General features: G+C 37.4%; 2 protein-coding genes across 6 annotated transcripts in view; one reads left to right on the top strand and one right to left on the bottom strand.

Moving 5' to 3' along the window:
• Positions 1-2,102: 2,102 nt before the first annotated feature.
• Positions 2,103-3,109, top strand: LOC308676868 (small ribosomal subunit protein uS2). The gene has a single exon (XM_081342909.1). It carries the CDS (start codon positions 2,195-2,197, stop codon positions 3,083-3,085), a length of 891 nt encoding a protein of 296 aa, XP_081199035.1. The 5' UTR covers positions 2,103-2,194; the 3' UTR covers positions 3,086-3,109.
• Positions 3,110-3,517: 408 nt separating this feature from the next.
• Positions 3,518-15,474, bottom strand: part of TLK2 (tousled like kinase 2) — a 63,426-nt gene continuing 51,469 nt past the window's right edge. For 3 of the 5 annotated variants that reach the window (XM_081345320.1, XM_081345322.1, XM_081345319.1), the window contains exons 21-23: positions 14,342-14,449; positions 6,840-13,118; positions 3,518-4,960 (exon numbers count right to left, since the gene is read on the bottom strand). In XM_081345320.1, coding sequence (XP_081201446.1) covers positions 12,945-13,118; positions 14,342-14,449 — 282 coding nt within the window. In that variant the 3' untranslated portion in view covers positions 3,518-4,960; positions 6,840-12,944. Of the gene's footprint in view, positions 4,964-6,839; positions 13,119-14,341; positions 14,450-15,474 lie in introns of all 5 variants that reach the window. The other 2 variants (XM_081345321.1, XM_081345323.1) reach the window with 2 other exon arrangements.

Genomic DNA, 15,474 nt, shown 5'->3' with positions numbered 1-15,474 from the left:
GCTGGCTGATGCACAAATGAAACTCAGCGACAAAGTATTTTTAATCCTGTTAAACTCATGGATTATGTGAGAAATGTTATGGTATATGATATAGGGTCGCCTTGAGCAGGGATTAGACTAGAGGACCTCCAAGATCCCTTCCAGCTCTATTCTGATTGAATTATGCAATTAAATACATTATATAGATACTTCTGTACTTACAACCATTCATTTAGTGACCATTCAAAGTTACAACAGCACTGAAAAAAGTGACTTAATAACTGTTTTTTCACACTTATGACCGTTGCAGCATGTGATCAAAATTCTGACATTTATCAGCTGGCATGTATTTATAACAGTTGCATTGTCCTGAAGTCATGTGACCACCATTTGTAACTGACAAGCAAAATCAATGCAGGGGAAGCCAAATTCACTTAATGACTGCATGATTCACTAAACAACTGCAGTGATTTGCTTCAATTGCAGTAGTGAGTTGGGGATTGCATACAGTCATTGAAAGTTAATTTCATATTTCTTGAGATTTGTATATGATATAGTCATTCTGAAATTATATTTGATGTTGTTGATCTACTTTGTTTTAGGTCCCTTTTGTGGACGCTTTTTATCAAGTGGGATCCATTTTATGACTGCCTTGGTCCACTTGCCATCAGTTCTTCTTGCTATGTGACCAGTCCATTTGCCAAGCTAAGCATAATTTTCAAGAACAACCTCTCACTATGCCTGAAAAGAAAAGTTTTCAATCAGTGTGTGCTATCTGCTCTAACATATGCCAGAGAAACATGGACACTAACCTCACAATTGATACAAAAGCTAAGAGTGGCGCAAAGAGCCATGGAAAGATACATGCTCAGCATTCCAAGACAAGATAGATAGATCTGCACATGGATTAGAGAACAAACGGAAGTATACAATATCATCAAAAGAGTAAAAGAATTGAAATATTCCATATTATTTCCAGGAATTCAAAGTGGCATCAGCAGTATATATTTTAATGTATCAAAGTATACATTAAAAAGGTATAAAAAGGTACATTAAGCAGAGAGATACTAACTGGTTCTAAATCACTGAGTAATCTTAATTATAAAGAGAGAAAATGAATTACTCTGCCAGCTCCAGTTTAAAACTTTGAGGAAAAGCCAGTATTCAGTTACAGAATGAAGTATAAAGTGTAAATACAATCACTTTAAATTTGTAATGTTAATTAAGAAATGTTAGTCATTTTATTTACCACATTAGAGGTTGAAGAATTTGCCATACACAAACATATAGCACACATAACTATTGTACTGTTTATCTTTGGGATAGGAATGTTATGCAGACGATAGAAAAAATGTTAAAGCCAGTAAGACAAAGGCAGAAGAAAAAGGAAACAGCTAAAACTAGTTTATCCCAATACTATGCCTCTCCATATTTTTCTGTCCTTACAACTCATCCTTTCTTTCACTAGATCGATAAGCTGCTGCTTCACACATTACCTCTTCCTTTTTCTTTATCTCATCAGTTGGACTTAATTGGAACTTTCTTGGTATTCCTGTTTCCCTCAATTCATTCACTCTTGTCTCATATATACATGTTCTGATTCATCCTCATTCCCTTGTGCTATAAGACTAAATCTGGTATAATTCTTTCATGATGCTCATTCACATTTACATTCAGTCTGTATCTTCCTTGATACTGCTTCTTGTTTTACTATGTAATGCCTACGTGCAGTACTCCATTCCTGCTGCTTTCAACTTTTTTTATATACACGCTCAACTCTCATACAACAAAGTACACAGGAGCATGTTCTGTGCAACATTTCTTTTGACATATTGTAATAAATTTAGTCACCACTATTTTTTAAAACATTTGCACATCTTAAAAATTTCTCCATTAGTTTCCCCAATTTCATTCAGATTATATCCTTCCCCTTTCTTAGTTTCAAAGGCACATAATGTATTTTATGTCGGCTTTCATTAGTTAATTCATATTTGTTATGATTTACATTTCATGTCAAACTCTTCCTTGTACCATGGTTATTGTCAGATAAGTCCATGGATGTTTACCCCTAGTGTCCATCACTGCTTTGGCCACATGAGGCTTTTATATTATGCTTGTTAGTTATTTACAGGCTCTTTCTCTTCGACCTCAGAGAACCCTCCATACGGCGTTGTTATCTCGTTTCCTGTCATTGCTTTAAAGGGAAACTTTCACAATGTCCAGAGGGCTTGATGTTCTACAAATGAAGGAGGAAGATGTCCTCAAATTCCTTGCTGCAGGAACCCATTTGGGAGGCACCAATCTAGATTTTCAGATGGAACAGTATATATATAAAAGAAAAAGTGATGGTATTTACATCATCAATCTGAAGAGAACCTGGGAAAAACTGCTCCTAGCAGCCCGTGCCATTGTTGCTATTGAGAATCCAGCTGATGTCAGTGTAATTTCTTCCAGGAATACTGGGCAGCGTGCTGTTTTGAAATTTGCTGCAGCTACTGGTGCAACTCCAATTGCTGGCCGGTTTACTCCTGGCACATTTACCAATCAGATCCAGGCTGCTTTTCGTGAACCTCGCCTTTTGGTGGTCACTGATCCAAGAGCTGATCACCAGCCACTGACTGAAGCTTCATATGTAAACATTCCCACCATTGCCTTGTGCAATACAGATTCTCCCTTGCATTATGTGGATATTGCTATTCCCTGCAACAACAAGGGAGCTCACTCAGTTGGTCTGATGTGGTGGATGTTGGCTCGTGAAGTCCTGCGAATGCGTGGTACTATTTCCCGTGAACATCCATGGGAAGTTATGCCTGATCTCTACTTCTACCGAGATCCTGAAGAGATTGAAAAAGAAGAACAGGCTGCAGCTGATAAGGCAGTTACCAAGGAGGAGTTCCAGGGTGAATGGACAGCACCTGCCCCTGAATTCACTGCACCTCCACAACCTGAGGTGTCCGACTGGTCTGAAGGGGTACAAGTGCCTTCTGTCCCAATACAGCCTTACCCCACTGAGGATTGGAGTTCACAGACTGCCACTGAAGATTGGTCTGCAGCTCCCACTGCTCAGGCTACTGAGTGGGTTGGTACTGCCACAGAATGGTCCTGATTAAGCAATAACAATTCAAGAATTACAGTTATTTACAGAAGATGTAGATAACACTGCCAGCCTTAGTTATAGCTGTGCCACATGCAATCTTGTGTACTAATAGTAAGGATAAGACTAGTCAATTTTGGCCAGTGTGCTATAAGTACAAAGTTTAGTTTCACTTCAAGTCTGCTCATATTACTCTATGCCAACTAGAATCTCTAGGCTAAAGGCTACACATTGATGCCTGCATTCCATCAACAACTCCCATTGCATTCAAATTACTTTCATATTTCCCCGATATAAATCACTCAATTCCTTGTAACAAAATAGATAAAGGCATTCATTCCTCATCTCAAATAACATATTACTCACCATCTGACTTAAAATTTCCATATCTGTTTTTCTATATTTAAGTGGATTAGCTTTTAGGACACTAAAATAATTATTCTTTTCACAGAGAAAAACAAACTTTAAAAGCTTCCTAAATTGTACTTTAAAACACAGGGAGGGGCAGCAAGTTTAATGCTTCTTCACAAAACAAGTTTTTTTTAAAAAAAAATCCTTTATTTTGTTTCTAAGAAAGATAGCCCATCAATTAATTTTCTTCCCAATCAACTGGCATATAAATTAAACTGAAGTTCAAAAATATCACAGAGAAACAGTGAATGAGCTCATGTATGGAAAAAATGCAACACAAACTTTATCAGCACAGTTTAGTGATTTTATTTTTGAGATTTTTTTTAATCACACCTTTATTCTTTTTATAACTAACTCAAGGTGACAAGCATATCTAATACTTCTTCCTCTTCCAATATTCCACACAACAATCACCCCAAGAGGTGTGTTGGACTGAGAAAGTGTGACTGACCCAATGTCATCCAACCAGCTTTCATGCCTAAAACAGGACTAGGACTCACAATCTCTGGGGCCTTAACAATTAGACAATGTCTATTTTGATCACATGGGTACTTCTTTGCCTTCTGCTTTGTTATTTTGGCCTTAAACGTTGAGGACTGAATCCTGTACTGTAGCCAGACTCCACGTCATCTTCCTCTTAGATAGCATCCAACATTTTTAGTGAACAAAGCTACAAGAAAATGAAAACTAGAAAGCAGGTATATCAGATCTGGATTGCAAAAATCCAGATGACCATTAGATGGTATCAAAAGGATTTGGAAAACACATGACTACCATCAAGAACAGTGGTCTTCAAACCTGGCCCTTTTATGACTTGTGGACTTCAACTTGCAGAATTCCTCAGCCAGCATGCCTGGCTGAAGAAGTCTAGGAGTTGAAGTCCACAAGTCATAAAAGGGCCAAGTTTGAAGACCCCTGATTAAGAAGATCATATTAAATTTTTGCAATCTGTGTACAGTAGATCTAAGAACTAAAAGAATAAGATGTAGACAATACTGGGCAAGCACATTTCCATTCATGCAACTTATTGAACAACAAAGAATTATGCCCTCTCATTTGCACTTGTTTTCCATGCAACTCAAATATGCAGCACAGCTGACGTCCACCTTACTGGGTTGGCTCAGAATAAATATTGGCAATACACAAGGAGTCCCTTGAGTAATTTGTTTACTCTTCTTCAATCTGTGACACCAGTATGCACAGCCCAGTATCCATTTCAGGAATAGGTGCGGTTTTATTAGCCATTTTACTTATTCTTTACATTAATTGTTAATTTTTTATTTTTTAAAAAATCTCAGTTGCCAATTGTCTATTCAGAGTCACTTGTTTGAGATAGGCAGCTATACACATTGAATAAAGTTCAATCAATCCATAGTATAAAGAAAATATTGTTGAGATCTCAGGTTCCATTTCCTTGTCCTTGAATTAATATCCTATGCTGACTTGGAACATATTCAAGCTTCTGAACTGTGATTCCTGCTGGAGAAAAATACATTCTTGATAACTTGCCACAAACTCAGGCAAGAGGTAGGATACAGCTATATCATGAGCATTCATAGTTTGGAAGAATATTGGCTAGGATTAGATTTGTGCTAAAAATTACATTTTCTGTGATCCAAATTTTGTGCTTGGCTGCTGATTTGAAGGCTTTATTGATGGACTTTTACAACTACACTAAAGAATATTGGGTTGGATCCAAAATAAGTCATGTTTTAGTTTCATAGATGTTTATGGAGTAAGTTAGCAATGACTAAGACCTATTCATTTCTGAAAGACTAAAGTATGACTTAATTTGGATGTAATCTAAGGCTATCAAGAGATCCAGTAATATTTAGTTGATCATCTGCATTGTAATAGGCTGTTTTTGGAATGCAAATAGAACCTAGAGAAAATAACACTAACAACATTGTGTTGGAGTATTTATTTCAATGATCACTTTTATTCTCTATCAGAAATAATTTAGCTTTTAAAAATTATTGATAGTTTTTATTACCTCTTCAAAGGAAAATTGCATCTACTGAAGAAAATTGAGTCCAATTAAAGTTTAAACTGATTTAAGTTAAATGGGAGGCAGGCAGACCTTGGGTCATATTTTTTTCAGCTTCTAAACTGCATGGTAAAATTTAGTGACAAAATATATTGAGCAGCATAATTTTTGGCAAAAATAAAAAAGATTTCATCATTTTCATCACTTATCACTATATATAGGTAGTCTTCAACGTATCAGTTCATTTAGTGACCAAAGTTACAACGGCACTAAAAATACTGAGCTATGACCATTTTTCACACAACCATTGTAGCATCATCATAGTCGTTTAATCAAAATTCAGATGCTTAGCAGCTAGTTCATATTTATGACGTGCCAGAGTCATGTGACCACTTTTTGCGACTTTCTGATAAGCAAAGTCAATGAGGAAGCCAGACCCACCTATCAACCAGGTTACTAACAATTGCAATGGTTCACTTAACAACTGTGGCAAGAAATGTCAGTAAATGGGGCAAAACTCACTTAACAAATGTCTCACTTAGCAACAGGCCCAGTTGTTCATAAGTTGAGGACTACCCGTATACTTCCTGCATCCCATGGAGAATGAACTTTCTTTAAAAATCAAAGTACAACTTCTAATGAGAAAAAGAACCTTAACTGAACTAAATTAAATAAAACTTCAATTTAATTTAATTTAGTTTCAATTTTAGCTGAAAATTCAACTCTGTTGGTCATCCACATTTTAAAGGTTGAAATATAAGCTTTTCAGATTCTAACAGAATTATTTAGCTTGTCTGTTTAATTAGTGCTTATGGACTTGGAACATTTTGTTTCAGAGATACAACCTTGAAAGTCCTTGCAGAACCAGTATTTGTGTTAATTAGTATAGAATCCTTGTTCTTGAACATTTAACTGGTAGACACTGGAATTTTTCTTTATTCTTAATATGATAGAGGAAATGAGTAACCTGGATAAAGTTCACGGGATGAGCTCTCTTTGACAGTTGACAAGACTTATCTGCCTAAATATTTATTTCAAAGAAGGGGTTTAATTGAGAGGTTGGGTAGTAGCCACTTAAAATAGCAAAGGCATGGTGCAGATCTTGTTAACACCTAGGGCAGGGGTAGGCAACCTCGGCTCTTTTATGACTCATGGACTGACTCAGGAATTCTGGGAGTTGAAGTCCATGAGTCATAAAAGAGCCGAGGTTGCCTACGCCTGACCTAGGGTGTATTTTAATACAAGGACATAGGACAATACTCAAGAACCTATTTATGATGATCTAGAACAGTCTTTTAGAAGACGTTCAATATGAAGACTGAAGTGGAAACTTCAGGTGAAGAAAACTAAGTATCAAGGTTTATATACCTAAGCTCTTAATCTTCTTATCCTTCACATATGAGACCCAACCATTCTGAGGTGTTACAGATTAGCAGAGGGCAATAATGACATCAGCTTGATCTTTCTTCTTCAGTGAGATGACGGTTTGAAGAATTAGCAATACATTTGCCTCATGTAGTTGTTGTAATTCCTGTTTTAGCCCTTGAAGGTGGCTAAATAAAAAAACAAAACAAAAGTAAAAGATTAAAAATGTAAATGAATGCTAAAAGAGAATTAAATACAGAGAGAAGTCCAAATAAAAGCTTAGGAACTACATTTCATTATTTCAGAGCAATGCAGAAAGCTTAGCTGCTGTATTTTGCACCAATTGGAATTTCTGGGTATTTTTCAAAGATAGCCTTACATGTTCCCATAGCCAAGATAGGATGGAACTAAGGTATAGAATAGATGAAATCTTCACTAGCTTTGAAAGTTTAATAGTTGGTATACTAGGTTTAATTCTGTAAAAATACTTGTTGCAGCTGTCATTCAGTGACAGCTGAGGATTAAAGAGCTCTCTCAGGGTGTGGACCTGCCCTTTCAGAAATTGAATCGGGTCCAAAACTGACTAAACAGTCAATAATTGTAGTTTCCTACTTATTTGGACTTTTGTCTTCATTTTTTCACTTTCACTCAGAATATTATCATACTTAGGAAATTTGAAAAGGAGGAAAAAGGAAGAATGGAACTGAGTACCATCAGTATAATGTTGGGATAGCTCTGACATGATCTCCCCTAACATTTTCATATAAATCAGGGGTCCCCCACACCAGGACCCCTTTGAGAACTGGGCCACTGAACCAGTGGGTGAGCATGTGAAGCATATGCACAGGATTTATGCTGCACACATGAAACCATTCACTGTCCACTGCTGAAGCCATCTGTTCGTGGAACCAAAAAGGTTGGGGAGCCCTGGTGTAGACTCTGAATGTGGGTCAATTGGGTAGATATTAATCAATAATAATCTCCCAGCATCAGTTTTGGGTACAAAGGATTGAAACTACTGGGGAATGGCAGCCCCATGTGACACCACTGTACAATATTGGATCATATGATCCAGAAGCACTGTGAATGATATGTACTGAAAATTGCCAAAAGGTCCAGGATAATTAATAACTTATTCTCCCATTTGTGTTACAGAGCTTTGTTGTGCAGCACTGGGGTATTTTAGATAGTTCGTATCTTTCATAAAGTTTGTGAGGCAACTGCGATATGACAGGGCTTCAGTAATAATTCTTAATGGAATACTACTGCCCCAGAAGTACTTGCAGCCCCTACCTTGCTGCAATTCAGTAGCCAAAACTGAAAGGCAATCTTCTCATTTTTCCAAAAATAGATGGAACATCATTGTTCAACTTTCCTGGGATAAGTATGGACATTAGAGGGCTTGTAATTCCAATTGAGGGCTTATAATTGCAGTTTTTAAGCGGGTGGGTGGGTGGGAGACTTTTCCCAACTGTAATATTGCACAGATTTACATTGGATACATGAAAGGGGATCTTATTTGCATTTTTAATCATTTTGTTGTGTATATTTGTGTAAGACTTCCAACTTGCAATCTTTCCTGCAGGTTTCCCAGGAAGAAATTTTTAAGTCCAAAGGCACTGGTATGCTTCCACCATCAGCTGCTATAACAAGATCCACACTGACTTTCTCCCTGCAAGTGTTCCAATTCACTTGTGGGAAGTTGTCAAGCTGATCTCCTCTTGTTGCAAATAAGGATCAGTCTCATCATTTTAAGTATTTGCTTACTTAGAGAAATAGGATTATCACTGGAGAGCAAAAAATCAGTGGGAGTGAGAGCTACTTCTAACTTCCTATCAGTTTCCCCACTGAATGCCCTTGTGGAAATCTGGCAGACAGCATGAGAAATCTTTCCCTTCCTTCCCTTTTTTCTCTCTTTCCTTTCCTCCCTTCCCTTCCCAGCCAGGCAGGCTGTGGCTATTTCTGAGTGGGGGAGAATTGAGGGATTGCACAAGTGATTGGGAAAATGTTATGGAATTTTGAAAATGTGAATGACTGCATCAGCAACCCTGCAGCTCTGACGCAGCCACAACTTTCCCAAATTTCATTCCATCAGGAGTAAACGGTTCCATCAATTTGTAAGTTAGCCTGCTTGAAATACCTTTGTTGACTAGGTTTTGCTCCATGATGCACCATTTCATCCAGTTGAAAGTTGCAGATATGAGAAATTTAAATAATTTATAGATTATTCCTTATCATTAGATGTTTACCTGGTTTGAAATTTTGCCTTCCTTTTCTTAATGAAAGCAAAATATTTTAGGAAAAAAAGTAAAAGGTGCTATAAGAAGATATAATGAACTATGTTCCCATAGAATGTATTTTGGACATGATAATGCCAGTAATTTATCACAGGCTGGTGTCTCATAAACAAAAAATATCATAAGGATTTTTTGTTTGAAAATGAGTTGGAATTATTTGAAATGTTACATGAGAACACTTCGCTGCAATTCACCAAAGCAGCCTGACTTTTTTAGGCGCTTGCATACATAAGGATGAAAAAAAGATCCTTTTTTATGCTTTTAAAAAATCAAGTGAATCATTTGCTACTTTTTAAAGGAATCATTACCTTCCTTAAAGAGTGGCATCACTGGTGCAAGTATGAAAAACAGAAGACACCTTTAATCATTAGAAATGAGCTGTGTTTAGGTGAGGTCCAAAGCAGTTTCTGAATACAGTAATTCTTGAAGTATGCACAGCTTTAGGCAGTTGTGTTTAGTCTGTTGTAGGGCTCTTATCACTATATTTCTGTACTAATGGATGGGGAAATTTTATTTCAAAATAAAGAGATTAATCCTGGGAATGATATTACTATTATGGGAAAAGGCTACAGCAAAAAAGTAAAATTATTAGAAATGGATATTAGCTCAGGAATTCAGTATGTTGCTGCCTTCAGGAATTATAGTAGCCTATATTATATTGGGGACAGAGGTCCTGTCCAAATATCTATCTGGAGAAAATTCTAAAATTTCACTAGGAATTTCTGATACTAAAGAACATTTAAGGCAAACAATCATGGAGATTTTCCCAGCATGATGGATTTGGCCTCCAATTTAAAACTTTTGCATTTGACGAATCATTTACATGATTATTTATATTTAAGGGAGGGCAGCACTCCATTTCTGCCCACTTTGCTTTTTTCATTTTACATCTTATTGAAGTAGTATTTTTACGTACTCCAACAATTTGCTTACATTGTTTGATCAGGATCAGTGAACGTCTTTTATGCAGCTCATGATTTTCATGCCTCCCATAATAACACAGCTTAAATATAAAACTAGGCAAGTGAAAAGATTCCATTTTTGAAAACGTGTTTAATATTCATATTTTTGTCTGTAGGGCAAAGCCAAAACAGTCTGGCCTAGTTTCAAGTCACAAATCCATACACCTTTCTTTTCCCCTTTCAGTTAAATGAACAGTGTGGCAACAAAAAGGCTTGGATACCTGAAATAAAACAGTTCAGCAACCGCTTAAAGAAGAGTCTGTATTTCTCATCCAGAGTGATTTAGCCAGGTTTAGTGATGAACTCCATGAAAAGAGTAGAAGCTTCTGCTCAGGTACAATTAATGAATATCAATATATCAATATACTATTTAATGGCTGAGCAGACAGGGAGGGTCATATTGGAATTTTAAAAAATTATGAGATTCCTTTTAAAGCAAAATTAAGTACTGTAAGCTTTATTTGGGATAGGATTCCTGCTAATGATCAAGAATCAACTAAATGATAAAGTACGAAATGCAGATTTCTATCTATTTCCAAGTAAGAAAACTGAAAAGCAAAAGACTACAATGTTAGACCTGAAGCACTGACATGGACAATCTTTCATATTTTGGATTCAGCTATGGAAAAATAAAGCAAACCCTATCCCAAAATAGATGATAATGGGTCAACCATTACTGTCCAAACAAGCTGAAAACAGCCTTATCTTGTCATGGCAGCAGTGATTTCTGCCTAGGTATTTTGATGTTTAATGTGAACTGCGTTTTGGTGAAAGAGCTTCGAGTAACCATGGCATATATGAACCCTGAAAGAAACAGACACACGAGTTGACTTCTTTTAAGACAAGAAAGCAAACTCAAAGCTGGGAGAAGGGAAAAAACAAAACAAAAAAATACCTATTATTTTCATAGGTGTCAAAGGTAATTAACCACTTTATTGGGAGAAACAGGTGCAATGGATGTAATTCACCAGCAATCTAGATAATCCTGGAGACTGCTTACATTCTGTCTCCTGTAAAAGATACTTAAGTATCTATCAGTTGTTTCTCTAGGAAAAGAAGCAAGAACTATGATTGAGAGTAAAAGAAAAAAGGAAGACACCGTCCATACTGATGAGAACCTCCCATTCTGTAGGTAGTCATAGGCTCTATTTGGGGGATATTATTTTAAAGATGACCACTATGAGCTTTCATATGGAATCTTTAGTGGTGAGAGTGACATATTGCATTTTCCTACTCTTTGTACAGGCTCATTTAATTCCATTTAAATAAGAGGATCATCTTCTCACCAAACGCTGCATGCACTGCGGTGCTTCAGAAGCAAGGGTGGGGAGTCCAAATAGACCTAATAATCAGGTCTTAAATCACCTGGTCTGCAAATATAGCCAGAGGATATCCTCATATTAGTTTACAAAGCCCTTATGTCTAATTTTGCTCTCTCCTCCCAATTCTCTTGACTTTCAAAATGTTTGGCCTCTGACTGCTTCTGTTTGTACTATTACCTATAAGACGTTAAGGGAGGACTGAGAATCATCAGCTGTAAGTGAAGAACTGAGGTCTGTGCCAGGGTACTTGATCATACAGTACTGCTCAAATAATTTGGGGCAAACATCCTTTCAACTGTTTGCAGAAGTAGCATTTTGCCACAGGTTTCAAGCAACTGGATTCTTCTTTGGTTTTTAAGATATTTTTTTAGAAGATGAAAAAGTTAAAGAATGTTAAAAAAACACTTCCTAAGAAAGAAGAAAATTAAACACAAGACAGAAGATTACAAAAATCTGCCTCTTTTACATACACTTCCTTCGAGGTGTAAATGCAGCAAATGCATCCACAACAATGCAGAAAGAAAGTATGAAAAATTAGGAAGGATAAGAACTTTGGCTAAAGGATTTGCTAGAGCCAGCATTTGTGTGCATGTTAAAGAGAACAGTTTTCTAAAGGAAACACCAATGAACGGATCAAAGAACTAGGTGGAGAAAGAAAAAATAAAGAGAAATTCAACATTTATTCAAAGGGGAGAACAGACAACTGTCAAATTCCTGACAAAATAGTAACTTTCTTAGGATGCTGAGAAGGGAGAGAAATCTAAGCTCACAGTTGTTATGTAATCTCTGCATTGCATTCCTTTCTCACAGATTATGAAGTCACTCTAAGGAAAAATTGCTGCCACACTGTCTTGTTATTTATTTCATCTTGTATCCAGAAAACAAATTTGTTACTGAAGATGAAATTATTTGGGATAACATGCTAATAATGCTGGTGCTGTCAATAGGCAGGACACTGCACTCTCTTGTAGAGAGCACAAAAATCCTATGCCAAGCCTTCAGTGCAACCTTATACCATTGACCTATGTGGTTTATTCCTCTTCCCTCCAATGAGATGTAGTCTTACAAAAAAGAATTTTTTTTTAAATATTGATGGCGGGCTGTCTCCAGCCTCTTTACCCTGCCACCAAATCCACATTTCTTCACACTAAATGTGTGCATCCTGCATCATGGAACCGCACTCTGGGTCTGTAGTGTTTGGAAGTTCACAGTACATGGAACCATCTTTTTCCTTTCACTGCCCAGAGCAGCTAGTGCTTTTGCAGTTGCTTAGCACTAGACCAACCAATCTTCTTTTCCTTGGCTACTTAACTTAAGCTGCCATAATCCTTGCTGAGAAGCAATGATGCCTTGCTCTACGGATGGGACAAGAATGCAAGAGGAAAACAAAGAACCTGATCCTGGTTTCTTGGAGCCATTTTGTGGACTTCTTGCCAGTCCCAAGGCTGCATCTCAAAACATGTCTGACTCTCTCTGTTTCCTTCTGCAGTTCCAGTTATATCTATATTTTTGGCCTATTGTTCCTGCTCAGTTTGAAGAGCTGTTATTAGAAGATCCAGAAGTTGAGGCGACAGCAGCACCCGCTGGGCTACTTGTTGATACAGATTTGCGGATGTGAGGAAGCAAGTATGGGTCACATGCCAATTGTTGGACATCTATCCGATCTTCCTTCCTATATGCTAGGCAGCGCCTAATAAATGCCTAAAAATAATGAAAGACAAGGAGAAAATAGGCACCAGAAATGAAAATTGGTATTCTCTCTCTTTTATAAAGATAAGAAACTAGGAGCACTAGCAAAAACAAATCAAATTTTTGTGTTAACGAAGTGTTATAGCAAATTAAAGTTAGAGAAAAATCTTCCTATCCTATATGAAATTTGCCCTAGATTTCTCTAGATCAAGTTTTCATTTGTGATATAGGAATTCCTCTTAAAAATCTGACTGAAATGCAGTTATGACTCTTCCCTACATTTATTTCACTGGTCTATTATGTTTTAAAGCAGGGCTTTTCAACCTTTTCACCCATTGTACCACTTTTTAGGATATGGCAACATCCAAGTACCACCAGTTGCCTAGCAAGGTGTCAAAAACTTGATGACAAAAAAAGTAAAGAAAAAAAAGTGATGAAGTACTTACAACAGATCGCTTAGTGACTGTTCAAAGTTACAATGGCACTGAAAAAAGTGCCCCAAGCCACAGCCGAGCAAGACCTGCCTGCCTGCCTGGCGGCGCTCTTCCTCCTGTCCAAGGTTTTCATTGTGAACATTTCTGTTGAGGATTGGCAGCAAGAGTGTGGTGGGTGGTGTTTTCTTTTTATTTCCCCCCCCCTCTGCTGGGGGTTGCAGCAGGCTTTGGTCCCTTCACATGACCCTGGGACACTGTGACCATCATAAATATGAATCAGTTGCCAAGCATCTGAATGTAGAGTAGATGCTGCAACATTCCAGCTGACTGATGCTTCTTCAGGGCTCAGCAGAAGCGCCAGGGTCAGGGCCGAGCTCCAGCTGGAGCCTGGCGCTGATCCTGGTGCTTCTGCTGAGCCCTGTCAACCCTGCAGCTCCAGCCGCCTCTCGCTCAGGCTTGTGCGGTGCTGCCACCGGTTCAGTTCATTCCCCTCCCTGCTACCACTTTTCTAGGATGGTCACATACCACCTGCCAGGTGCCAATGTACCACAGGTGATACCCGTACCACTGGTTGAAAAGCCATGTTTTAAAGAACCTATCTCCATGGAAGAAAGATAGGCAGACAACAGGTTTATGGAATGCCAGAACATTTTCCCCTTCTCAATCAGAAGTACGTGATAAGCAATCCAAATGATGAATAAACTCAAAAATTCAATGCTTTTTTTGTCCAATAGGAGAATTAAACAAACCCCTAAAAATAGACTAATCCTATTCCACTGTACGAAATATAACCCTTTTTACCTTTGCTTCTGGTGTTACCACTGGCTTAGGAGGAAATTGCACTTCTGTAGCTTTAAGGATTGTGTTTTCCTGCAGAATATCTTGCTGAGATTGGTTGTGACCGAAGGGCTGCAGAGGAAGAAAAAAACTCATCAAGTACAAGGATAACTACAAAACTAAAAAGTTCTAAAAGACGAACAAGAAGTGATATGAGAACATTCTGCTCTACTGAAAGGGATCATACAGAAGGCTGTTCACCACTGTCCCTGGCATGGCATGGTCAAGCTGTTGTAAGAAAGCTGGCTGGTAGGAACACCTCCTAATAGTAAGAGCAGTTCAATTGTGGAACCAGTTAACGAGAAAAACCGTGGCTCTCCTTTGCTGGATGTGTCTAGGCAAAGGTTGGCTGATATCTTGGGAGAATGCTTTACCTGAATTTCTTTAGTGAGAGTAAATTGCATTTGAAGTGTGAAACAAAACTGCTAGCTGTAATCATTAATCAAATTCCAAGTATATTTTTTCAGAAATCCTCTCATTTTTCTTTATATCATCTTTCCTTTCCCAAATTTCATCTGACATTCCTTTGAGTTAAGACAGCTAATCAAGATTTTTTAAAATATTACAAGTTCACAAATAAAAAAAAATGATTGAAATCTTCAAAACATTCATATTGTTGGTTAACCGCATTTTATATATAATGCTGATCTAATAGTTTTAACCATGTAAGTGTTAATGTTAATATGTATTACCTGTAACTACTGGGAGTCCTTGGTATTAATGGCAATATTAAAATTTGTTAAATTCAGAAACTTTTAATATATAAGCACAGACATTTCTAACAGAATCTGTTTGCACAAACTCAAGTTATATCAACAGGATAGAACAGGGCTTTTCAACCTTTTCATCCATTGTACCACTTTTAGGACAAGGCAATGTCTGAGTACCACCAGTTGCCCACCAAGGTGTCAAAAACTTGACCAAAAAAATAAAAAGAAAAAAAATGATAAAGTACAGGTAGTCCTTGATTTACAATTCACTTAGTGACTGTTCAAAGTTACGACGGCACTGAAAAAGTGACTTATGACCATTTTTCACACTTATGACCATTGCAGCATCCCCAGGGTCATGTGATTTACATTCGGATGCTTGGCAAT

This window comes from Vipera berus (assembly GCF_964194415.1).
Source record: "Vipera berus genome assembly, chromosome: Z".
Classification (NCBI taxonomy): Eukaryota; Metazoa; Chordata; class Lepidosauria; order Squamata; family Viperidae; genus Vipera; species Vipera berus.
Note: the sequence above shows the minus strand (reverse complement) of the source record. Positions and strands in the feature narration are given on the sequence as shown.

What these genes read in the sequence shown, in the direction of transcription:
- LOC308676868 (XM_081342909.1), top strand. Translation starts at nt 2,195, where the DNA reads ATGTCCAGAGGGCTTGATGTTCTACAAATGAAGGAGGAAGATGTCCTC.